The 22660-nt window shown below is 58.9% G+C and overlaps 3 protein-coding genes across 7 annotated transcripts in view; all 3 read left to right on the forward strand.

The window, feature by feature from the left end:
• Positions 1-1826: 1826 nt before the first annotated feature.
• On the forward strand, positions 1827-8603 carry RENBP (renin binding protein). Of its 2 annotated transcripts, none has more exons than XM_035011103.1 (11): positions 1827-1927; positions 2220-2329; positions 2488-2563; positions 2766-2841; positions 2988-3160; positions 3743-3967; positions 4561-4642; positions 5006-5181; positions 5835-5966; positions 8194-8281; positions 8376-8603. In XM_035011103.1, the coding sequence occupies exons 1-11, from the start codon at positions 1901-1903 to the stop codon at positions 8516-8518; spliced, it is 1308 nt and encodes a 435-aa protein (XP_034866994.1). In that variant the 5' UTR covers positions 1827-1900; the 3' UTR covers positions 8519-8603. The 2 variants fall into 2 exon arrangements, with proteins under 2 accessions (XP_034866994.1, XP_034866996.1); XM_035011105.1 differs by lacking the exon at positions 1827-1927 and adding an exon at positions 1942-2033 and having other exon boundaries at positions 8376-8602.
• A 178-nt stretch (positions 8604-8781) lies between these two features.
• NAA10 (N-alpha-acetyltransferase 10, NatA catalytic subunit) lies at positions 8782-13262 on the forward strand. Of its 4 annotated transcripts, none has more exons than XM_035011109.1 (8): positions 8785-9007; positions 9434-9532; positions 9790-9848; positions 10682-10727; positions 10813-10928; positions 11132-11176; positions 12443-12527; positions 12920-13262. In XM_035011109.1, the coding sequence occupies exons 1-8, from the start codon at positions 8987-8989 to the stop codon at positions 13169-13171; spliced, it is 723 nt and encodes a 240-aa protein (XP_034867000.1). In that variant the 5' UTR covers positions 8785-8986; the 3' UTR covers positions 13172-13262. The 4 variants fall into 4 exon arrangements, with proteins under 4 accessions (XP_034867010.1, XP_034867000.1, XP_034867019.1 ...); XM_035011111.1 differs by having other exon boundaries at positions 8904-9007; positions 12935-13262; XM_035011119.1 differs by lacking the exon at positions 11132-11176 and having other exon boundaries at positions 8782-9007.
• A 5320-nt stretch (positions 13263-18582) lies between these two features.
• Positions 18583-22660, forward strand: part of ARHGAP4 (Rho GTPase activating protein 4) — a gene marked incomplete in the record, with an annotated part of 17612 nt that continues 13534 nt past the window's right edge. The window contains 2 exon segments of the mRNA XM_035011135.1: positions 18583-18709; positions 21755-21937. Of these exon segments, the coding sequence (XP_034867026.1) occupies positions 21865-21937 (73 nt within the window).

Genomic DNA, 22660 nt, shown 5'->3' on the forward strand with positions numbered 1-22660 from the left:
GTACGCCCCGTTCATCTTATTGTAGAGTAACCCCTGTGACTCAATATTACCATAGTGCGATGTCGTTTTGTGCTATTTTGAACAATTAAAAGACTTTTTTTGAAATAACCACCTGCTCTTTCACTGTGTCCAGGACTCCCAGGGAGGAGGCTGGAGGTGTGTGATGCCACCACCCACCCCCGTGGCTCACCGAACCCCTGGGAGCCTCTTGCTCAAAGGGCAGTTAGCAGGGTTCCCGATTGCCTCCCAAGTTTCAAGGCTCCACCGAGGCCCACAGTCCTGGGGACTGAGCTGGGCCAGGACCTGGTTCCCCACAAAGGGTCCCACGGTAGCCATGGTTTAGAGGCCAAGGGGCTCCCTGCGCAGCTGCTGCCAAGTCCCTGTCTAGAGACCAGATCGTCTTCCCTCACTTCCCCACCCAGAGGACAGGGGACTGGGACAGGACTGGCAGGTCACCAGCCACTAGCCTCCTCGGACGGGTGGGGAGGGCTGAGCTGGGCTCTTCCCACTGAGCGCTCAGGTCCCCAGAGCACTCCCCAGGATAGACCTGGGTCGCCCACGGGGTGGTCCCCGTGTCTGAGGCTCAGCAGGTGCTGTAGGAGTGACTCCTCTCCCGCCGCTGGCTCCCTCGTGCACACGAGTCAGGCCCCCGAGAGGAGCAGAACTGCTACGGAGCAAACTCCGGCAGTCCAACTGGTGGTGGTATCGCTAGCGTGGGTGGTATAGCCAGGGTTAAATGGATGGGATGAGTCCTTTGTGCCAAGTGGCCAGGAGGAGCCGTGCTGTGACTTGGTGCTCGTGCTAGGGACCCGAGGGGCATGGGGAGATGTCCGCATTACCCTCTCATCCGGTCGTCCCATCTCTGCCCTTTGGGGGGGTGTGCCCACGCCAAGCCAGCTCATGGCCACCTCTCCTGGGAAGCCTCTCCCTGGTGCTCACTCCACCGGGTTCACGGTGTCTCATGTTGGGTCCTGTCCTGTTGATCTTGATACCAGGAACCATGGCTCTGTTTTCCCCATGGCACCAGCTCTGATCTGATTTGGAACCCAGTGGTCGGAGTGGGGGTGGGCACATGCCCTTCAAGTTGGAGCAGTAGGAGCGATGGCTGGGGGTGGGAGGATGCCGGCCAGCCGGTAAAAAGGGTCCATGTGGGGCTGGCCCCAGAGGGGTGGGGCCCTGTGCAGATCTGCCAGGCGTGTGTCAGATGGCTGGGTGGCGCTCACCTGCCTCGAGGTGCCAGTTCTCTGCCTCGGGATTGGCCCAGGCCAGCGTGCTCACCCACAGGAACCTTAGAACCTTCCACATACCAAAGGCCTGTCCTTGGCTAGGCATGAGGGGGACAGAGTGCTGGAAAAGCAGGGGGAGAGGCTGGGCGTGAAGGGATATACCAGAACTACTGACATGCCTCTGTGAGCGGGGTGGGTGGGTGGGTATGAGCCCAGCTGGACCCAAAGCCAGGACCTCCCCTCAGCAAGAGCTGGGGCCACCGCCCTCAGCCCTGCCCTGCCCAGGCCCCTCCCCCGCCACGCCCCCCAACTCAGTTCAAGGGTGGGGAGAGGTGGCTGGGAGGAGCAGGTGTGCGGGGGCCAGCCCCGTGTTGCCCGCCCCAGAGCGCCCTGCCAGTTCACCCAGCATTTCCCATCAGGAGGCTCTCGAGCCGAGTGCGCCCAGCAGTGGTCACTGCTGCAGCTCTGCCCTGCTCTGCGGCTCAAGGGTCTTGGCCAGCGAGCGTGGGGGCGGTGCCGGAGCACGGGGGCGGAGCCGTGCGACCGCCAAGCCCCGCCCCCAGACTCTGCGGAACCTCCGGGAGGAGGGGGCGGGTGGGGCGCGGCTGGGTCAGCTGAGTGACAGTCACGGGACCAAGACCAGCTCTGTCTGGCTTCCTGGAGGAGACGGAAGGATGAGCGGGGGTCTCCGAGTGTGGCAGGCCAGTGGTGGGGCCCGTAGTGGGGAGGGTGTTGCCCTGGAGGATTCTCAGGACCGTGGGGTCAGTCCTGGGGCCGGGCCGGGCCAGAGGACAGCTCCGTGCAAGGGTGTGGGGAACCCTGAGTTCTGGGTTCTGAGGCCTGGGGGCCCAGGGGAGATGGCTCAGGCAGCCCTGGGGTCCACTGGAGTGTGGGGTGACCTGGGGCACAGAGGAGCCTGTTGGGGAGGTTGGAACCTAGGAAGGTGGGGAGATCTGTGGGGAAGCTGTGTCTCCAAGTCCCGAGTTCCCCCAGGACATGGAAAAGGAGCGAGAGGCTCTGCAGACCTGGAAGGAGCGTGTGGAGCAGGAACTGGACCGTGTGGTGGCTTTCTGGATGGAGCACTCTCACGACCAAGAGCATGGGTGCGCCTCGCCCTTCTGGTGCCCTCAGTAGGGGTCTTTGCCCCTCCTGAGCCCCCACCTCACTGTCAGCTGACTCAGATCTGCTGAGCCCAGCAGAGCAGTGGATCCGGTGGATGCCAGGCCCCTTCCCCCCTTGGCTAATACTGTGCATCCCACAGGGGTTTCTTCACATGCCTTGGTCGAGATGGGCAGGTGTACGATGACCTCAAGTATGTCTGGCTGCAGGGGAGGCAGGTATGGGATGTGCCCAGGCTAGAAGCTCTCCCAGAGGCAGAAGCTGGAGTCAGCTGGGCCTGTCCTCAGTCTGCACGCACGAGGCCGGTCATCTCCACACTACTCCTCCCATGACAGGGGCGCCTAAGGACTCCTCCTCCTCCCAGCCCTGAGAACCCCCGCTGCTCCCCACTTCAGCCATATTCCCTCTACTCCCCCACAGGTGTGGATGTATTGTCGTCTGTACCGAAAACTTGAGCGTTTCCGCAGCCCTGAACTTCTGGATTCAGCTAAAGCAGGTGCCCCCTCCGTGTCCCCATGTCCCCAGAGGCACCTCCAAGTTTACCCTAGTTCCTAGGGAGGTTGAGAAGCAGTGAAGGGGCGGGGGGCGGGGGCAGGGGGCGTCCTCACCTGAGTTCTAGCGTGCCAACTTCCCAACCACCAGGTGGTGAATTTTTGCTGCGTTATGCCCGAGTGGCACCTCCCGGAAAGAAGTGCGCCTTTGTGCTGACGCGGGACGGCCGCCCGGTCAAGGTGCAGCGAACCATCTTCAGCGAGTGTTTCTACACCATGGCCATGAACGAGCTGTGGCGGGTGACTGGGGAAGCGCATTACCAGGTGTGTGGGAGGAAGGCTTCCTTATGAGTCTCCATGCCCTCACTTGAGCTGGACATGGCCACCTGATGCATTCCTGTTCTGTGTGCAAGCCTCCTCCCTGGGCTCTGTCTTCAGGCTGGGTCTGTTGCCAACGTCAACCCGTCCTCTGGGCCCCCATGGCCCCAAGGGCTGCTGGCAACACCCCCCTCATTGTGCTGTACTGTGAGGGGTGCCCCCTCCCTGCAGTCTTTACCTCTGATTCCACACACACAGCACAGAGAGACCAATCTACACCCGGCTCTGGCTGGAAGGGAGCTCTCCCTCCTCCCTGGAACCCCTTGGACTTCTACACCCGACCTCACTGCCTGGGAGTGGCCTGCACCCACAGACTGGGAGCCCCCCGAGGCGGGGTGGGGCAGATCCACCCCAGCCCCCCAGCACCCAACCCAGGGCCGGGCCCAGAGTAGGCCCTTGGTGAAGGTGTCCTATGAGCGGGTGGGAGGACGAGGCTCTCCCACCCCAGGTCGGGACCTGAGGGACCAGACTGCACAGGGGGGCGGCCTCGGCCTGGGCCTCCCCTCGTCTCCCTTTCTCCCCTCCCAGAAGGAAGCGGTGGAGATGATGGATCAGATCGTGTACTGGGTGCGGGAGGACCCGTCGGGGCTGGGCCGGCCCCGTCTCCCCGGGGCCCTGGCCTCCGAGTCCATGGCAGTGCCCATGATGCTGCTCAACCTGGTGGACCAGCTCGGGGAGGCGGACGAGGAGCTGGCGGGCAACTACGCGGAGCTGGGGGACTGGTGTGCCCAGAGGATTCTGCGGCATGTCCAGGTTGGGGGGGGGGACACACCCAGGGGACAGGAGGCTGACGTTCACCTGCCAGATGGGGCCTGGGAGCTGGGGGGGGGGCAAGGTGACTCCCACTCTCTATGTCCTGGGGCACCTCCTTTGCCTACACCCACACCCCCAGCTGGGCCTCGGTGGCCCCCTTGTACAGACGGGGGAGACATGGCGGGGGTGGGGGTGGGGGCGGGGAGCACGGCTGGGGCTCAGGAGCCTAGACCCTGGGAAAGGCGGAGGGCCCGGGGGAGCCCGCTAGGGCCAAGGCCAGGAGGGAAGGTGCCAGAAGCCCTGGCACGTTAGAGAGCAGGAAACCCAGCCAGACCCAAGTTCTTCTGGGCCTCTGTGGGCAGCCCAGCTGACCTAATCTCAGCCCCCATTCAGTGTGTCACCCTTCCCACCTCGGGGGCCCAGGCAAGGGTCAGAACCCATTCAGGCCCCTTGGGCCCCTTCTCAAATGCTCCCCCCCGAGCCAGGCCTGCCCAGGACTGCAGATGACAGAGGGAAGGGCGGGCGGGCCTTTCTGGTGGGTGGGCAGGAGCTGAAGGCAGTTTTACCTTCTCCTCTTCCTCCCTCCTTGGCAGAGGGATGGACAGGCTGTGCTGGAGAACGTGTCAGAGGACGGTGAGGAACTTTCTGGTTGCCTGGGGAGGCACCAGAACCCAGGTGAGGAGTAGAGTAGGCTGGGGGTGGCCCAGGAGGAAGGGAATGCTCAGTGTCGGGTTCTGTGCTTCACATGTCGGGAGTGCCTGGGGTCTGCCTTCCTCCCTCCACCCCCCACCCACTACTGAGGACCAGGCAGAGAAGCTGGGACAGGCCTCCCAGGCTGCGGTGTCAGCAACAGGAGAGAGAGTCTGGGACAGACCAGGAGGGCAAGCTTTCTGCAGGAGAGTGGCTGTGGGATGAGCTCAGAGCAGCTCCCACGGTTAGTGGAGGAGGAAGGGAGGCACCTGTGGTCAGCACAGGAGGTGGACCCCCCTGCCTGTCGGCGGGGGTCCACTGCCTGCCTTAAGCCCGAGCACTCACCAGGCCATGCGCTGGAAGCTGGCTGGTTCCTGCTCCGTTACGCCATCAGGAAGGGTGACCCCAAGCTTCGAGCTCACGTTATCAACAAGTTCCTATTGTTGCCTTTCCGCTCTGGATGGGACCCTGACCATGGAGGCCTCTTCTACTTCCAGGATGCTGATGGCCTCTGCCCTACCCAGGTGGGAATGTGCCCAGGGCCACATGGTACTAGCCTGTTCCAGGCTTTCTTCCCTGGGAGGTGGGCGCTGTCATCACCCATTTCATGGAGGGGGACCTGAGTCTCAGAGTGACGAACTCGCCCAGTGTGACCCTGGTGGTAAACTCTTGACTTCTAGGCCCGTGGCTCTCAACCTCACGTGCAGACAATGCCACTTCTGAGACATCTGTCCCTTCCATCTCTGAAAGGCTCTCTGGGTGATTCTCAGGCGTCAGTAGCGGGAGCAGATTTGCACCCTTAGGTCTGATGATGCCTCTGCTTGTGTTTTGATCCCGCTGAGATCTGCAGAGGGTGACTGACCCTGCCATCAGCAGGAGCTGGTGTCCAATGGGCTTTAGACAGGCTGACCAGGCAGACAGGGTTTCAATTCCAGGGTTAAAGGGGAGGCCACCCCACCCTGGCCCTTTGGAAGGGGTGGCTTGGGGGTGCATTCTGGTCAGGAAGCTAGTCCCATTCAGAGGGGCCATTCAGACCCTCAGGGACAGCCATCCCGTGATGAAGCTCCAAGTGCTTGGGCCGGCTGGAGTCTGAGCCACGATCTGGAGAATGGGCTCAGAGGGGTGGCAGAGGGTGGGACCCAGGGCTCTCAGACACCTGCCACTGCTCTGCTCTCAGCTGGAGTGGGCTATGAAGCTCTGGTGGCCACACAGTGAAGCCATGATTGCCTTCCTCATGGGCTACAGTGACAGCGGGGACCCTGCCTTGCTGCACCTCTTCTACCAGGTGGCTGAGTACACCTTCCGCCAGGTAAGTGGTGCTTCCTGGTCCATAGCTCTCCCTGGGCTCAGTGCGGGTGCGGAGGGAACAGCAGGCAGCCATCCCTCTCGAGGCGGGCCACAGCCAGGCTCTCTCGGGCTGTGGGAGGCGGCTAGGCCGGGATGGGGAGGCTAATCCCACACTCCCTTCTTCTCCCCGTCACTGGGCATGGTCCTTCAGCTGGCCTGAGTTCCTGGAGGTCTGGACCCTGGTGCCCTCTCTGCAGTCAGCGAAGCAGCCCCTGCCCCTCTGGAGCTGATGTGTGTGTGTGGGGGGGGGGGGGCGGGGGGGTCGACTATAAACACGTAAACACACAAACATGTAGATGGCAATGACAGCTTTGGAAAATAGATCAAGGTCGGGACTGGGGGGCGAGTGGGAGGGAGCAAAGGCAGAAGGGGTTGCTCTGCATAGAGGAGTTACCTTGTGGGATTTAGGCATTACTGGGTCCTGGGAGGAGGGGAGGCTGTAGAGCCCGGGCAAAGGCAGGGAGACAGGTGAGGATGGTGGCCTGGCCTGGGGTGTGAGCTGCAGTGGGCAGAGGGGTCAGTATGGGCTGGTCGAGCAGGAGAGGTCTGGGCTGGCCACGATCGCTTGGGTATCATAAGAATATAGATGATACTGTGAGTTGTGAGGCAAAGTAAGCTTTGGGGTACAGAAGGGAAAGAGAAGAGGGATTAGGAGGGCCCAGCAAAGGAGACAAGAATCAGCTGTGAGGTCGGAAGGAAGCCAGGGGTCCACCAGAGGCCAAGCACTATGAGCAGGGTGATGTACTAGCTGCTGCTTAGGGGGCACCTTGGGCGTCAAGCCTAGTGATGAATGAAGATTCCTGGTGTGTTTCTAAAGCCGGGATCCACTCCATTGGTAGATCCCAGCACAGGAGGGACTATATTATATAGGTGGTCTTATTCTGGGGTGTGTGGGCTTCGAAACCTGGGAGAAAATTACACCTTCATTTGCACTAACCTCTAATTGGAATCCAATGTTCACTTCCACAGTGGTATTAGCAGTGCCAGACTTTGTCATCAAGAGAGATCCTAAATGTGTTCGTAATTACAAGTACTGCACAGACACACACACACCTCTACTTCCAAACACAGGATCAGGAGACCTGAGGCTATTATCTTAATACTGAATGCATTGATAAGGAACGTGTGTTAGAGGCCACCAGTTTTAACTGCATAAAGTGAAATTTAAAGAATACATTTTATTTAAGATTATTTATTTATTTGAGAGAGAGCGAGCCAGAGAGCAGGAGTGGGGGGAGGGGCAGAGGGAGAAGCAGACCCCCCGCTGAGCGGAACTCTGGGATCATGACCCAAGCCAAAGGCAGATGCTTAATCGACTGAGCCACCCAGGTGCCCCAAGAATACATTTTATTTTTTAAGGAAGATTTATTTATTCTAGAGAGAGTGTGTGCGTGCCCACATGTGCAAGCGGGGGGTGGGAGGGGGCAGAGGGAGAGGGAGAGAATCTCCAGCAGACTCCTCCCTGAGGAAGCAACTTGCTACAAAGTTACATGAAAGGTCAGCACCTCCACCAGGATTCTCCTTGTTACTTTAAATCAGTTTTATTGAAGTACAATTTATACACAGTAAAATATACCATGCGAAGTGTTCAGTTCACTAAGATATAACAATATGCGTCTGTGTAACCACATCTGTGTATCTGTCAAGATGTAGAACGTTCTCGTCATCCCCAAACAGGGTGCTTCTTAGGCCCTCTCTGTAGTGTTTCAAGTCACAGCCTGTGGCCCACTCCCCCAGCGGGTTGTCTAGCTGCACACTCCCATCCCCAGGCAGAAAGAGGAAAAGCCCCAGGCCTTCATCTTAGTTGTGGATGCGGTCTCGCTTTTAAAAGCACTGATTCTGGGGCGCCTGGGCGGCTCAGTCGTTAAGCGTCTGCCTTCGGCTCAGGTCATGATCCCAGGGTCCTGGGATCGAGCCCCGCATCGGGCTCCCTGCTCGGCGGGAAGCCTGCTTCTCCCTCTCCCACTCCCCCCTGCTTGTGTTCCTTGGGTCTCTCTGTCAAATAAATAAATAAAATCTTAAATAAAAAATAATGAAAGCACGGATTCTGGAGCCACGTGACCTGGGGTCAGCCCTGGCTCTGACCCCGCGGTAGGGGTGCGGTGGGGACAGTGAGCGCCCCTTTTCCTGGCCTTATGGCACCTGGGAGACTCCTGCAGGCCCTGGCTGTCATTATCTTGTTATTCCAGTTTCGCGATCCTGAGTACGGGGAATGGTTTGGCTACTTGAACCAAGAGGGGAAGGTCGCTCTCACCATCAAAGGGGGTCCTTTCAAAGGTGAGTGGGGGACAGAAAGGGCGGGGGCCGCAGGGGCTTGGGGCAGTCGGCTGCCCCTGGGCCTCCCAACCCGCTGTCCTGTCTCTCCCCGCAGGCTGCTTCCATGTGCCGAGGTGCCTCGCCATGTGCGAGGAGATGCTGGGCGCCCTGCTGAGCCGCCTCGCCCTGGCCCCGAGTCCCGGCTCGAGTCCCGGCTCCCCTCCCGCCGTACCCCACGCCCGCCAAGGCGCGAAATAAAACTGAGCCTGCTGCGCTGCCGGTGTGCGTTCGTCTGTGGGGTCGCGGGAGGAGGGTAGCCCGGAGTCGGCTGGAGCATTCTAGCCTACGCAGACCCCGGCCCGCCCTGCGCGCCGGGCCGCCCCACCCCTCTGATAGGCCCGCCCCGCGCCGGGACTCGCCGGACCATTGGCGCTCCCCGCGCCCCGCCCCGCCCCGCGGGCAGGCCCCACCCCCGCCCCGGCCCCCCTCCCAAGCATTGGCCCGGCGGCCGCGAGGGCGGGTTCGGCGGCGCGCACTTCCGGCCGATGGCCGGGCCTGGTGCGCGCCGCCTCTTCCGCCGCCCCCGCGAGTCCCGAGACCCAGCTCCAGCTCCAGCCCCAGCCCCAGCCCCGGCCCCGGCCTGGCCGCCCCGGTGTCGCCTTGGAGAGCGGCGGCAGCTGACTGCGCGTTTACGACCCGCTGGGAACCGCGTGCCCCGCCGCCGTTATGAACATCCGCAATGCGAGGGTGAGGGGCAGGGACGGGAGGCTGTCCGCGCCGCGTGGGTCCGCGGCCCCGTGGCCGCGTGCGCATGCTTCCGAGGGGCCCGGTCGAGCCCCGGGCCGGTGGCCCCACACGCCTGCGGCCTCAAGGCACGGACAGGTGAAGGCCATCGTCCCCGTGGGGCTGGACCTACCGGAACAGGGATGTCGAGGCTCAGTTGCACGGTGTCCCAGAACCTCCTGGCGCTCACGTCCATTCCTGGAACAGATGTGTTTTGTACAGCGGCTGTGCGCCAGGCCTGTGCAAAGACAGTCACAGCGCCCGCCCAGCCCTGCGGGGGTGGGGGTCGATGAGTAGACAGACAGGGAACAGGGTTCTGATGTGGCTGAGGCCTACTTAGGCACCGCAGCCCCTGGCCTGACTGCATTCCACTGCCTGCCTTCCCCGCAGCCGGAGGACCTAATGAACATGCAGCACTGCAATCTGCTGTGCCTGCCGGAGAACTACCAGATGAAATACTACTTCTACCACGGCCTTTCCTGGCCCCAGGTGGGCAGCTTCGGAATTTGGGGGTGGGGAAAAAAACCAGGACAAGGAAAATCCAAGTGGGAGGAGCAGCAGTGGGGTGTGGAAGGAAACCAAGCCACTGGACCTAGAGGTCAGGAGCTGTCACTAAACTCGCCACTTGATCGGTTGCTGTCATGCACACAGTGACAGGCCAGCAGTGGGACCAAGTGTCTGCCAAGGGCTCCTCCAGCTCTGACAGGAAGCTATTTTCTAACTTCTTTCTCCTCCCTGTCACCTAGCTCTCTTACATCGCAGAGGATGAGAACGGGAAGATTGTGGGGTACGTCCTGGCCAAAATGTGAGTCACCAAGGAAGGAGACAGAAGCCTGGTGCCTGAGTTGGGAGTGGATGCGGGGGGGGGAGGGTGCACCAACACCACACGTGTCTGGTGGATGCCGCCCTGTATCGGTTTTTCTTGTTTTAATGAATTAATCTACTGATTTTTAGTTCCGTCTTGAGTTTACAAAATCAGTGGGAACTATTGAGTTCCCATACACCCCCTGCCCTTTGACCCCTAGTTTTGTCTATCACTAACACCTTGGAGTACATTTGTGGCAGTTGATGAAGCAGTATTGCTACATTACTAAAGTTCCTGGTTTATATTAGGGTTCACACTTTGTGTTGTACTTTCTGTGGGCTTGGATACCTGTATATAATAAGTATCTGCTGTTCTAGAATCAGTAGTTTCAGTGTCCTAAAAATCTTCCGTGTTATTTCATTTCTCCTCTCCCCTTCCCCACGCCAACCACCGACATATTTACTTACTGTCTATAGTTTTGCCCTTTCTAGAATGTCATATGGTTGGACTCATACAGTAGGGGGCCTTTTCGAATTGGCTCCTTTCACTTAAGTCATGTGCATTGAAAGTGCCTCCATGTCTTTGCGTGGCTTGATAGCTCAGTTCTTTATAGCATGGTCAGCATTTCCATTGTACTCCACTGACACTGTGCTTGTGTTTTGGCTGCTGCATGGGGTTTTGAGAGTCCCAGCTCTCCCCCACCCTGGGTCTGGGGGAACTTTGGAGCCAGCAGGGGAGTTTGTGCTCCTGCTCTGCGTACGCACCGGGGATGTGGGGTGGTGACTGCATCTGCACCAGGCTCCTTTCTAGCCTCTCCTTTCTTTTGGCTTTAGGGAAGAGGATCCGGATGATGTGCCCCATGGACATATAACCTCGCTGGTGCGTAGGACCCGCCCAGGTTCTGGCAGGGGTGGAGGTGGGCTTAGTTGGGGCAGCCCTTGAGGTTCCTTCCTTCTCCCACCAGGCTGTGAAGCGTTCCCACCGACGCCTCGGCCTGGCTCAGAAGCTGATGGACCAGGCCTCCCGAGCCATGATAGAGAACTTCAATGCCAAATACGTCTCCCTGCATGTCAGGAAGAGGTGGAAGCCAGGGCTGAGGGAGGGAGGAGGGTCGGGGAGGAGATACTGTCTTGATGTGGGTCCTGGGGTGCCCTGGCTTTTGGAGAAGATCTGGGAAGTGGGATTAGTGGGGAGGGGGGTGCTAGGAGGAGGGGCTGGACCTGGACATGCTGTCCCTTTCTGGCCAAGTCTGTGCAGCTCAGCAGTGCCTTGTTCCCCTGCAGTAACCGGGCCGCCCTGCACCTCTATTCCAACACCCTCAACTTTCAGTAAGTAGCTCGAGACTTTTCTAATAGAATGGGGTGGTCCCAGATCTGGCTCATCCAGGCATCTGAGATGGGCTGAGCTGCCTTCCAGGTGGGGGGATGGGGGTGGCTGAAGGAAAGACCTGGAGTCGGCTGAGATGGGAAGCAGGCTGTGGACTCCACACATTACGAGAACGTCTTCTCCAGTCTCTGTGGCAACAGCAGCTGCGTGTTGTGATGCAGGAGAGTGTTTGGTGTGGTTTGCTGTGTCGCCTGATGTCGGCTAGGGCTAGGTGGAGGGCACACAGGCTTCTTGGTAAAGCTTCAGGAGTAGAGGTGAGGGCCCAGGACATGAGCAGAAGCAGGGCCCAAGGTGACCTGGCACCTAGAAGCATCTAAGAGGGACCGGGACAAAGGAGAATGTGGTGCTACAGAAACCTAAGCATGTCCAGGCAGGTAGGGCCTTCGGCAAGAGCAATGGAGGGATCTAGAGTTCTGGGGTGTCCTGGTGGATGAGGGCAAGCCCACTTGGGGACGTGGGAGTCTCTGTGTGCCTGGCACAGGACAGAGAAAGCCTGGCAGGGAAGTGATATGACAGTACATGGTGGCCAAAGCTGCTTGAAAGTGAGGCTGGGGATGGAGGGCCCACAGAGACAGCTTTAGCTTCAGTTTGGTGGGGGATGAAGGGGGACCGTTGGGACGGGCATTCAGGGAGGAATCTTTGATCTGGATATAGATGTCTCTGGTGGCCAACAATTCTGAGGTCTTAGGGCTGCCAGGCCCTCCTAGGCTATCAAGTCCATGCCCCTTCCAAACAGTGGCAAGGTACCTGAGTCTGCACATACATTCCTCCCCCCCCTCCCCCCCGGCCGGTGCGGGCTTGGCCCCTAAGCTGCTCAGAGCAGGGGGTCACATGGTCTGGCAGTGACTGACTGTCAGGAACCGAGGCCCCAGCACCCGTCCTCCTTGGTTCCAGTTGCTAGGCGCAGGAGTCAGTCTTCCTTGCTCAGTCAGGGACACAGAACAGGCCATGGAGAGAAGGGGATGGCTAAATTCAGGGCTTCAGCTCATAATAAACCACAGAAACCGATCCTTGTGAGCCAGGTTAGGGACACAGGACAGTGGCAGCCCGCAGAGGCGTAAAGGCACTGGGGGCTACGTACTGCTTAACTGCTGGAGGGCACAAAGGGGAAAGTAGATATGCTGTCCCACTAGCCAAGAATGCCAGAAGGCTGAGGAGAATTTGCCCTCTGATTTGGGTCGTTCTTTTCTGCACCTCCCACCCCCCAGGATCAGCGAAGTGGAGCCCAAGTACTACGCGGATGGGGAAGACGCATATGCCATGAAGCGGGACCTCACCCAGATGGCCGATGAGGTAAGTGTCCCCAGGGGACTGGTGCTGGCACAGCCGGGAGTCCTGGCCCTCTTCACCTCCGTTCCTCAGCTGACAGGTGGGGAGCTGGGCCGTGGCAGGGCTATAAAGGAGGCTATCGCCCCCAAGACGCCATTCTCTGCAGAAGCCTGTACTGTCTGAGGCGTGATGGCAGAGGGGAGGGAGGAGGCCCTTGGATGTGCTGAGAACTAGGGCCCCCGGGGTTCAGGGGTGACACACAGCTGGGCAGAGGAGAAAGTCAGGGTCCTGCCCTGGCCCTACTGCCCCCAGCAAGTGACAGGTGCAGGCTTCCCCCATCTCCAGCGTGGGTGGTAGGAGAGGGCCCATGTGGTCTGGAGACTGAGGCCCTGTCTCCTTCCTCCTGCGTCTCCCTGGACTCCTGGCGGCAGCTGAGGCGGCACCTGGAGCTGAAGGAGAAGGGCAGGCACGTGGTGCTGGGCTCCATCGAGAACAAGGTGGAGAGCAGAGGCAACTCACTTCCAAGCTCGGGAGAGGCCTGTCGTGAGGAGAAGGGCCTGGCTGCTGAGGATAGCGGTGGGGACAGCAAGGATCTCAGCGAGGTCAGCGAGACCACAGAAAGCACCGACGTCAAGGACAGCTCAGAGGCCTCTGACTCCGCCTCCTAGAGCCTGCACTTGCTCCTCTCCCCACCCTGACACGCCCACTCTGTCCTCGCTGCCCCTCGAGGTTTCACAATAAACTTCACCCAGCGACCTTGGGGAGTTTGTGTGTGCGAGTGTGCACATTGGTGGAGAGGGTGGGGGACTGCCTCTCTCCAGCCCCTCTGTGTCCCTGTGGATATGGACCTCATAGCCTTTTGGCACCGCATGTCCTGCCAAAGCCCAAGTAGGAGGGAAGAGCTTTGTCAGGGATTTAGGGGTGGGGCTCCCAAGTCTGATGGCTTTTGGCACCTTTGGGCCCAGGGGAGGGAGACCCTGAAGTTCTGGAAGCCAGTCCCTGCCAGGGAGGCAGATGTTCTGCCTTCTGAGCCCTGCTCTGCCACTGCTTTGCTGGGCTCCTGCTGCGTAAAATCCAGCTGTTCACTGGGCTTCTCTGTTGGTGTCCTGTCTGGTAATGGCCCAACCAGCTACCCAGCTGCTCAAGCCCTGGCAACTAACTGTCCTTGATTCCTCCCTCCCCTGCCATCCGAGAGGTCAGAAAGTCTTGTGTGTTTGACCACCGTAATACCCATGGAATTTGTCCCCTAACCTAAACCTTCATTTGGAAATAGACTTTATTTTTAGTACAGTTTTAGGTTTATAGAACTGAGCAGATAGTACAGTTTCCATGTACCTCCCTTCCCCCCCCATTTTCCCCTATTAACATTTTGTATTAAATGTTGCATTTGTTAGTTGATGAGCCAATATCGATAATTAACTATAGTCCAGGGTTTACATTTCCTTCTTTGTGTTGTGCATTGTTTTTTTTATTATCTGACAGAGACACAGCGAGAGAGGGAACACAAGCAGGGGGAGTGGGAGAGGGAGAAGCAGGCTCCCCGTGGAGCAGGGAGCCCAGTGCGGGGCTCGATCCCAGGACCCCAGGATCATGACCTGAGCCGAAGGCAGACGCTTAACGACTGAGCCACCCAGGCACCCTGCATTCTGTTTTTTGACAAATGCATAATGTCATTTCCTGCAGAATATAAGCCCCCCATTTTGGGGGGGGGGGTTTGAGTATAGTTGACACACAATGTTACGTTAGTTTCAGGTATACAACATGGTGATTCAACATCTCTGTAATGCTCACCACAAGTGTAGCTACCATGGGTCAGCATACAGTGCTGTTACAGTATCATTGACTATATTCCCTGTGCTGTGCCTTTCATTCCCATGACATACTCATTACATTACTGGAAGCCAGTATTTCCCACTCCCCTCACTCCTTTTTGCCCATCTCCCACCCCCCTCCCCTCTGGCAACCCGCAGTTTGTGCTCTGTATTTATGGGTGTGGTTTTTTTTTTTTTAAGATTTTATTTATTTATCTGACAGACACACACCGAGAGAGGGAACACAAGCAGGGGGAGCGGGAGAGGGAGAAGCAGGCTTCCCGCGGAGCAGGGAGCCCGACGCGGGGCTCGATCCCAGGACCCCGGGACCATGACCTGAGCCGAAGGCAGACGCTTAACGACTGAGCCACCCAGGCGCCCCTGGGTGTGTTCCTGTAAGCCCTCCGTTTTTGTGGTTTTACTGCAGCCCTAAGATGTGCTGCCGTGCCTTTGTCCCTGCCCTTCCTTCTGGCTGCAGTGTGATCACCTGCTGCTGTTAGTCTCTGGGCAGGCTCTGCCTGGGTTGCCCACCTCCCAGCGGAGCTCGGTACTCCAAAGCTGTCACTGTACTTCACGCGCCTGCTGCTGCAGACAGTGCCGGCTCCCCTGCTAGGCTGAGTAATTTCGCCACCGGGGGCCCAGAGCTCCGTTTTCTCTCTGGCTGGCGCCCGGCACGTGACCACCAGGCCTCCGGGGAAGCCCAGACTGGAGAGGGCGAGGCTGCGAAGGTGCGCCTGCGCCAGCCCGCCCGTTCGCCGGCGCGCTGGGGGAGGGGGAGGGGGAGGGGGAGGCGGAGCCTTGCCCCGCCCGCCTGCGCCTGGCGTCAGTCCCTTCCTCTTCGTCAGCCGCGGCCGCCTTCTTTCCCAGGCTCTGACTGGTCTGGCGGCGGCGGGGCGGGCCTTCCCGGGCGGGGCGGGCATGCGCGCTGCCTCGGCCGCGCCCCAGCGCTGGTGGGAGGGAGTCCGCGGAGGCTCCCACGGCGCGGGGCCGCACCCTCCTTCCGCCCTCGGCCGGCCCACCGGGACCTGGCCCGCCCTCTGCCCTCCGTGCCCTGTGTCCCTGGCGGCCGGTTGACGCTAGGCCGCTTCCAGGCGGTTGGGTTTCCTGGGCGGAGGTGGGGGCCGCGGCGGGGGCGGGAGCGGAGAGGGGAAGCTGCCGGCCCGAGCGGCCCTTGGGGCCCAGCTCTTCCCCGGTCTCTGCAGCACCCGCCTGTGGGAGGGGCCGCTTCTGTGCAGGGCTTGCTGAGCGGAGCTGGGGCTGGAAGGCAGACGGTGGAAAAGCAGGCCCACCCTTATCTTCTCTCTCTGTGGCTGGGGGCGGGCTCCGGGCACGTCTCTCCAAGGGATGAACCTGTACACAGACTGGGTGCACAACCTTGACCCCGGAAGCCCCCATTCTTTTTTTTTTTTTTTGAGATTTTGAGAGAGAGTGAACAAGCAGTGAGAGGGGCAGAGGGAGAAGCGGGCTCCTTGCTGAGCAGGGAGCCCCATGTAGGGCTCGATCCCAGGACCCCCGGATCATGACCTGAGCGGAAGGCGGACGTTTAACAACTGAGCCACCCAGGCGCTCCTCCCCACCAGGGAAGCCCCCATTCTTAAGCTTCTTCGGGAAATCTGACTTGTAGGAAAATAGGGGCCTCACAGCATCTTCATATGGGACCTTCACTGCCCAATTCATGTTCTCGTCTCTTCTCGCTCTGACATGGACGGCTGTAACATTGATCTCATCTTCCTCTAGTCCATCCTCCGCACAGCACACTTGACCTATGTCAGCCCTGAGGTCACCCCTCAGGATGCATACTCCACTCCTCAACACCTTGTACAAGGTCCCACACATCTGGTCCTCATCTTCTGCGGGATAATAGGCTTTTGGATTCTTTGGAGGGGAATAATGTAGCTGAAGATAGAGCAAGCACTAGGGCCTCAAAGGCCAAACAAGCATCCTAAAAGCCAGGGCTTATGTCAAGTTTTATTTATTTATTTTTATTTTTATTTTTTAAAGATTTTATTTATTTGAGAGAGAGAGAATGAGAGAGAGGAGGGAGGGTCAGAGGGAGAAACAGACTCCCTGCCTAGCAGGGAACCCGATGCGGGACTTGATCCAGGGACTCCAGGATCATGACCTGAGCTGAAGGCAGTCGCTTAACCAACTGAGCCACCCAGGCACCCTTATGTCAAGTTTTAAAGCAGTGGCCTTGGGGCGCCTGGGTGGCTCAGATGGTTAAGCATCTGCCTTCGGCTTGGGTCGTGATCCCAGGGTCCTGGGATCGAGCCCCGCATCGGGCTCCTGGCTCAGCGGGGAGCCTGCTTCTCCTTCTCCCTCTGCCTCTCTCCCTGCTCATGCTCTCTCTCTCTCTCTGTATCTCTGTGTCTCAAATGAATAAATAAGATCTTAAAATAAATAAATAAATAAAGCAGTGGCCTAATGGGGCATCACATGAGTATTTCTGGAGCCAGGAAAGGATAGAGGAGGGGCGCCTGGGTGGCTCAGTCATTAAGCGTCTGCCTTCCGCTCAGGTCATGGTGCCGGGGTCCTGGGATCGAGCCCCGCATCGGGCTCCCTGCTCAGTGGGAGGCCTGCTTCTCCCTCTCCCACTCCCCCTGCTTGTGTTCCTGCTCTCACTATCTCTCTCTGTCAAATAAATAAAAAATCTTAGAGAAAAAAAAAAAAAAGAAAAGAAAGTAGGAGATGAGGCCAGTTCAGCAGCAGTTTCCTAGGGGCTTGAGGTCTGTGCATGGCTCTGCTGGATGGGGGAGTGCCTTTGGGGGACCAGTCAGTGCTCAGATGGAGGGTAGGGGGCAAGGTGTGTTGGGGTTAGCTGATGAGGTGCATGGGTCCCTGACACACAAGCAGGTTTGGGTGCGGGAGTGCCTGTGCGTGCTTCGGCAAGGGGCAGGAGGCTCGCCTGCCTTGCTAGAGGACTCCAGCAGTGGTACTGTTGAGGCCAGCTCTTGGAAGCCCAGGTCCTGGGCCTGCTGGTGTCAGGCCAGCTCCCAGGCCTTCCAACCCCAGGCCCCGTGGACACGTGGTGTCTTAGAGAAGGGCCTTGGTCCTGGGCAGGAGTAGGGGTGGGTGGGCAGGGAGCTGAGGACGTCTGTTTTCCCCTTCTGGGCAAGAGAACTGCTCATAGGTTAGATGCAAGAAGGACCTGCACAGCCTCCTCCCCCCACCCCACCCCCAGCTGCAGGTCGAGGTCACATGTGCCCACGTTTGCACTGAGCCTGGCTTTGACTCCTTGAACTAGTGCCTACAGGCCTTCCGCGCCTCCCTGGGCACACGGCTGGAACCTAACTGCCCCGCCCCCTCCCACCATCTATACCCCAGGGATTTCCCTCCCACCGAACTAAAGACCGTTGTCTGGTCTGGTTTGTCAACTGCCACCTACATCCTGCCTTCCCAGTTTACTGGAGAAAATCGGCTGCCTTTTGGCTTTGAGTTGGTAGAGAGGGGTGGAGGGAAACTCCAGCACTCCTGGATAAGGGAGGCCCCAAGATTTGCCTCCAGGCTTGTTAAGGCCTTACGCTGAGCGGGGAAGAGGAAGGCTGAACCCCCGGCCCCAAGTCTAAGACAGGGCAGGTGCAAGCGGCAGGGGAAAGAAGGCAGAAGAGTCTCTTCCGGCAGCAGGAAGTGGTAGGAAGTGGTAACTACCTATGGGGAAATGAGGCTTGTTCCTCCCTATGGGGTTGAGCAGAAGGGGAACCTTAGCCAAACCCTGCTCTCCCTGCAACGAGGGGGCCTGAGGGAATAATGGCTGAGGTTCTAATCTCTGGTGCTGACTTTCCTTCCCCACCCACCCTGGGAACTTCCCACCAGGCTCTCCAGGCTCCTTGCGCTTCTCTCTCAGGGCTCTGAGTTGGGATGGGTAGGTTCCATCTGATGTCCTGGGGGTCTGGAGCAGCTATAGGGTCACTGCCCTACTGTTATTCAGTGCCCATGGCCATGCTGTGAAGGGTGTGGTTTGGCAGTGGCGACCAGACAACCTTCTGAGAGGGGGGGCAGCAGCCAGAGGGTGCCAGCTTGCTGGACACGTTGAGGCTCTCCCAGGGGCCCTGGCTGCTTGGCAGCTGAGCGTTGGGCACAGGCAGCCCAGGTGTGTGCCCAGAGCCCAGCACGAGGGGGCGGCAGGGTCCAGCCGCAGCGGGACCCCGCCGGAAAGCCCTCGCGGGCAGTGCCAGGCGGGGGGCCGCCCCGCCCCCGGAGCCGCGCTGGGGGCGGGGCGGGGCGGGGCCGGCGGGGGCTGCTGGCTGCAGAGCCCCAGGTCCCGGCGCCCGGCCCGCTCGCGGCCGCGTGGGAGCAGTGGGGCTCGACGGCGCGGCCGCCCGGAAGCCATGGCAGCGCATGGGAAGCTGCGCCGGGAGCGGGGGCTGCAGGCCGAGTATGAGGCACAAGTGAAAGGTGAGAGGGCGTCGGGCGCCCGCCCCCCCACCCCCGGCCCCGCTTCCCTACCGAGACCCCAAGGGCGTGGGGGAGCCGGAAAAGTCCCGCCGCTGGCCCGGGGCCCGCTGCTCCTCCCCTCCCCCAACCCACCCCCTGCGACCTCAGGAGGGGCTTGAGGGAGGGAGGGAGCCCGACCCCGACCCCCCCCCCCCCCCCCGAGCCTGAGCCCTTTGCCCGCTTCTCCGCGCCCATTTGGTCTCAACCGCCGGCTCTTTCCCCTTCCTTCCTTCCTTCCTCCCTCCCTTCCTTTGGTTGCTCTGCCCTCCTTGGTTCTCCCTGCACCTCACCCAAGAGCCCGAGTGAGAGAAGGGGGCACCCGGTGCCCCCCAGAAAGTGGCATTGTAGCCAGAGTGAAATTGAGCATCTTGGTTTTGCCGAGGAGGTCCAGGTAAAGGTGTCTGAGTGCCTAAGGTGCCTGGATTAGTGATGGCTTTGCCTTGAAACCAGTTCCTTTGCCCTCTCTCGGGCACTGAGGTGGCTCAGAGCTGAGGGCTGCTGTCTCTGGGTCAGACTGGCACAGTGGATATCGGCCTTAGAGATTCAGGAGGGCCAGCTCCGAAGCCTTCCGAGGGTAGACCTCCTTCGGTTCTGATAATCACTTTGTGCAAATCACATGCAAATCAGCTTTGCAAATTCTTAGTCTACAGCTTCTGCCTGTCTCATCCAGGGCGAGGTAACTCTTCCAAAAGAAAGAAGGTAGCATCCAAGTGCCAACAGTTGGGGCCATAAAGTTTCCCTGTGTCTTCAGATGTCACTCTTAATTGCTCCCTTTTACCGATGAAGGAAACTGAAGCTCAGGGAGAAGTGCCTGGCACACGGTCACACGGCAATAACAACCCCTAGGAGGGAGAAGGAAATGACCCTTGAAGTTCCTTCCCACCCAGAAATGCAGGTTCTTTTTTTTTTAAGATTTTATGTATTTATTTATTTGTCAGGGAGAGCGAGAGAGCACAAGCAGGGGGAGCGGCAGGCAGAGGGAGAAGCAGGCTCCCAGGTGAGCAGGGAGCCCGATGCGGGACTCGATCCCAGGACCGTGGGACCATGACCTGAGCCGAAGGCAGGCGCTTAACCAACCGAGCCACCCAGGTGCCCTGAGATGCAGTTCTAACATAATTATCCAATTCGAGCAATTTACACCAAAGTATGCCTGAGTCCTCCCCGTCTGGAAAAGGTGGCTTGCTGCCCGGAGCCAGCTTGAGGTGACTTTGCAGGGTGAGAGAAGCCTTGCCTTCATCATTCGCAGGTGGAGATAACGACCCCCATCCTACTTCCCCAAAATGTCAGGAAGCTGAAGGACTTTGGAAACTCTTCAGTCAGCAAATATGGACCAGTTAGTTTACACTGAAAAATTGGGAATTTGAGCCAGGCTGTCTTTAAAATGTTCCTTGCCTGCTCTGGATTTCCAGTGACTTTAGCTTCTAAACCCTTCCTCCCCGCCAAAGAAACTTTTTACCATACTAAAAAAAAAGGATCACTGTCTTGACACCCTAAATTCTGAAAGGTCAGCATAGTCGTGGTTTCGGTGGCCATCTTCTCTTTTGCTTTATTTGTCAGCAGAAGTGAGACCGTATGCCTTGCTCACAGGAAGTGTTGGTGGGGCCCAGGACCCAGCTCTGCAATGCAAGCATATGTGGATTCCATCCTTCCTTTTGACAGATGTTTTGCATGCATCTCTTCTGTCCTAGGCCCTGGGAATACAGTGCTAAGCAAAAAAACCAGCCCCTGCCCTCACAGGGCTCACAGGGCCTGGGGGGGAGACATGTAGCAAAAACCCCTAACACAATCAGGTTCACTATAAAGGGAAAGCACAGATGTCAAGAAAGGGGGTGGGAGGAGGGCCAAACCTAGTTTGGGGGGAGGTCAGGGAGGGGTTGGTGATGAGTGCATTTGAGCTGAGATCTGAGAGCTGGATAGTGACAGCCCAGAGGCTGGGGGCCAAGCCCCAGTCACGGATCTTCTTGACACCAGCCAGTGTGCGAATCCAGGTTCCAACCGATGCATGGCTGTTCTATTCAGCACTGTTCAGTTGCAATTGGTCTCCAGGGAAAGATTGCCCTGGGAGGGCGGGGCAAACAGCAGATGAAGGTGAGGTGAGCTGGGACATCTCAGGTCTTGCTTAGAGTGAAATGAGATGTACTTTTATCCCCAAAATGTTACCCTGATTCAGTGAAGAATGTCTAGATTCCAAGGGACATGGAGCCCACTCCACCTGACCCGTGGAGCCGAGAGCCAGCCCCCGGAGCCTGGCGTCATACGGTATAGGGAGACTCTGTCTCACTTGGCTCTGCCCTGCTCTGTGTTGGTTTCATTGTCAGGAAGCACCCCCCACCTCTGGCTTCTGTTTACCCAGCCTGATCCCGCAGTGGAAAGAGAGCTCTCCTGTTCAGTAATTCCAGGGAAGGCGTGAGGACTGTGGCCCCCAGGCTGTTGCTGAGCCAGTGCTGGGGGGGGGAGGAGCTGAAGGACTGTGTGTGCAGCTGTGTCTGGGAGAGGGACCCAGGGGCTGAGAATAGGAAGGAGACATTCCCCAGAGGGAGATCGGAGGAGGCGATGGGGATGCCGGGCAGGCACAACCCCTGGAGGCTGCCTCGTGCCCACAGCCCCCGGGAAGTCACTGGCAGGACAGAAATGCCTCTCGTACGTCTCCACTTTGCCCCCAGCAGCCACACTGGGTCCAACAGCCTTCACTGTTTTTCTTGGCCTGAACACTTTTCCCAAATGGCCCTGTGGCCCCTCTGTCACCTCCTTCACCTCCCCACCACCCTCTTCTAAGAGAACCCCTCCCGCCCCCACCTCCAGCTCTGACCTCATCTTGCTGTTTGCCTCCTCAGCATCCCTTGCTCCTGGACATTCTAGTATATACCTGTCCACTTGTGATCTGTTTTTTTTTAAGATATTATTTATTTATTTGAGAGACAGAGCATGAGTGGGGGGAGGAGCAGAGGGAGAGGGAGAAGCAGACTCCCTGCTGAGCAGAGAGCCTGACCTGGGGCTCAATCCCAGGACCCTGAGATCATGACCTGAGCTGCTGAAGTCAGACGCTTAACTGACTGAGCCACCCAGATGACCCTGTGTGCACTTGTGATCTGTAGCCCCATTCCCATCGCAGCTTCATGCGGGCAAGCGCTTGGTCAACAGTCTTTGCCACTGTATCTCCTCATCTAGAACATGCCCGGCACAGACTGGGTATGTAATCAACAATCTCCGGAATGGAGAAATCAACTAACGTCCCTCCCTGGGTATGTGGATGGAGATGAGTCAGTGGGCGACCTGTTTGCCAGAAGCCCAGACAGTGTTATTACCTGGGATCCCCAGTGCCCACCTGGGCACCCAGCGGGTGGCAAAAGTGTTTGTAGCAGGTTGCTTAAGCTTGTCATTCAGGCGGTTCTTTGCTTTAGTGGGGAAAGCAGTGTTGCCAAATCAAGCCAGCGATAAGGTGTCAAAAGCCAGCGGTGTGGGGGCCCTGGGTGTGGCTCTTTCTGCGGGGAGGTGGGGTGGGTGATGGGGAGTGGGGACCGGAGACAGAAAGCAGGCCAGCTCTCTCAGTTCCTTCACTTGTCAGCTCCGGCCGTTGGCCCTCACGCTGGGGCTGCCCTTGGGGGGCCAAGGGCAAGGTTCCTGGCCACTAAGGCCACCAGTTCACTGCAGGTTCGGCAGAGCGCCGTGACAGCCTTGCCCGCACGCAGCCCTGTGCGTGTGTGTGTTCACAGGAGGCTACCCTGCCTGGGGTCCCAGGCACCTGGAAGGCAGGAAGTGGCAGAGCAAACAAGTCAGGGGCTTTCCAAGGACCGGGGAGTGACGGGGCTGGGGCAGCTGTGTTCTCACCATCACAGCGGATCGGCCGGGCTCCCTCTCTCCCCAGAGCAGCCTTCCTTTTCTTCAGCTGGGTGGGCCTGGCCTGTTCCCTTT

The sequence above is a fragment of the Mirounga leonina genome, unplaced genomic scaffold, assembly GCF_011800145.1.
Source record: "Mirounga leonina isolate KUSES-001 unplaced genomic scaffold, KU_Mleo_1.0 Mir_101799, whole genome shotgun sequence".
NCBI classification, from domain to species: Eukaryota; Metazoa; Chordata; class Mammalia; order Carnivora; family Phocidae; genus Mirounga; species Mirounga leonina.

Excerpts from the sequence above, each read along its gene's own strand:
- RENBP (XM_035011103.1), top strand. The coding sequence starts at position 1,901 with ATGAGCGGGGGTCTCCGAGTGTGGCAG. Across the intron at positions 2,330-2,487 it reads TCTCACGACCAAGAGCATGG|GGGTTTCTTCACATGCCTTG; the intron begins GTGCGCCTCGCC and ends TGCATCCCACAG. Across the intron at positions 3,161-3,742 it reads CTGGGGAAGCGCATTACCAG|AAGGAAGCGGTGGAGATGAT; the intron begins GTGTGTGGGAGG and ends CTCCCCTCCCAG.
- NAA10 (XM_035011109.1), top strand. The coding sequence starts at position 8,987 with ATGAACATCCGCAATGCGAGG. Across the intron at positions 9,849-10,681 it reads GGGTACGTCCTGGCCAAAAT|GGAAGAGGATCCGGATGATG; the intron begins GTGAGTCACCAA and ends TTTTGGCTTTAG. Across the intron at positions 10,929-11,131 it reads TCCCTGCATGTCAGGAAGAG|TAACCGGGCCGCCCTGCACC; the intron begins GTGGAAGCCAGG and ends GTTCCCCTGCAG.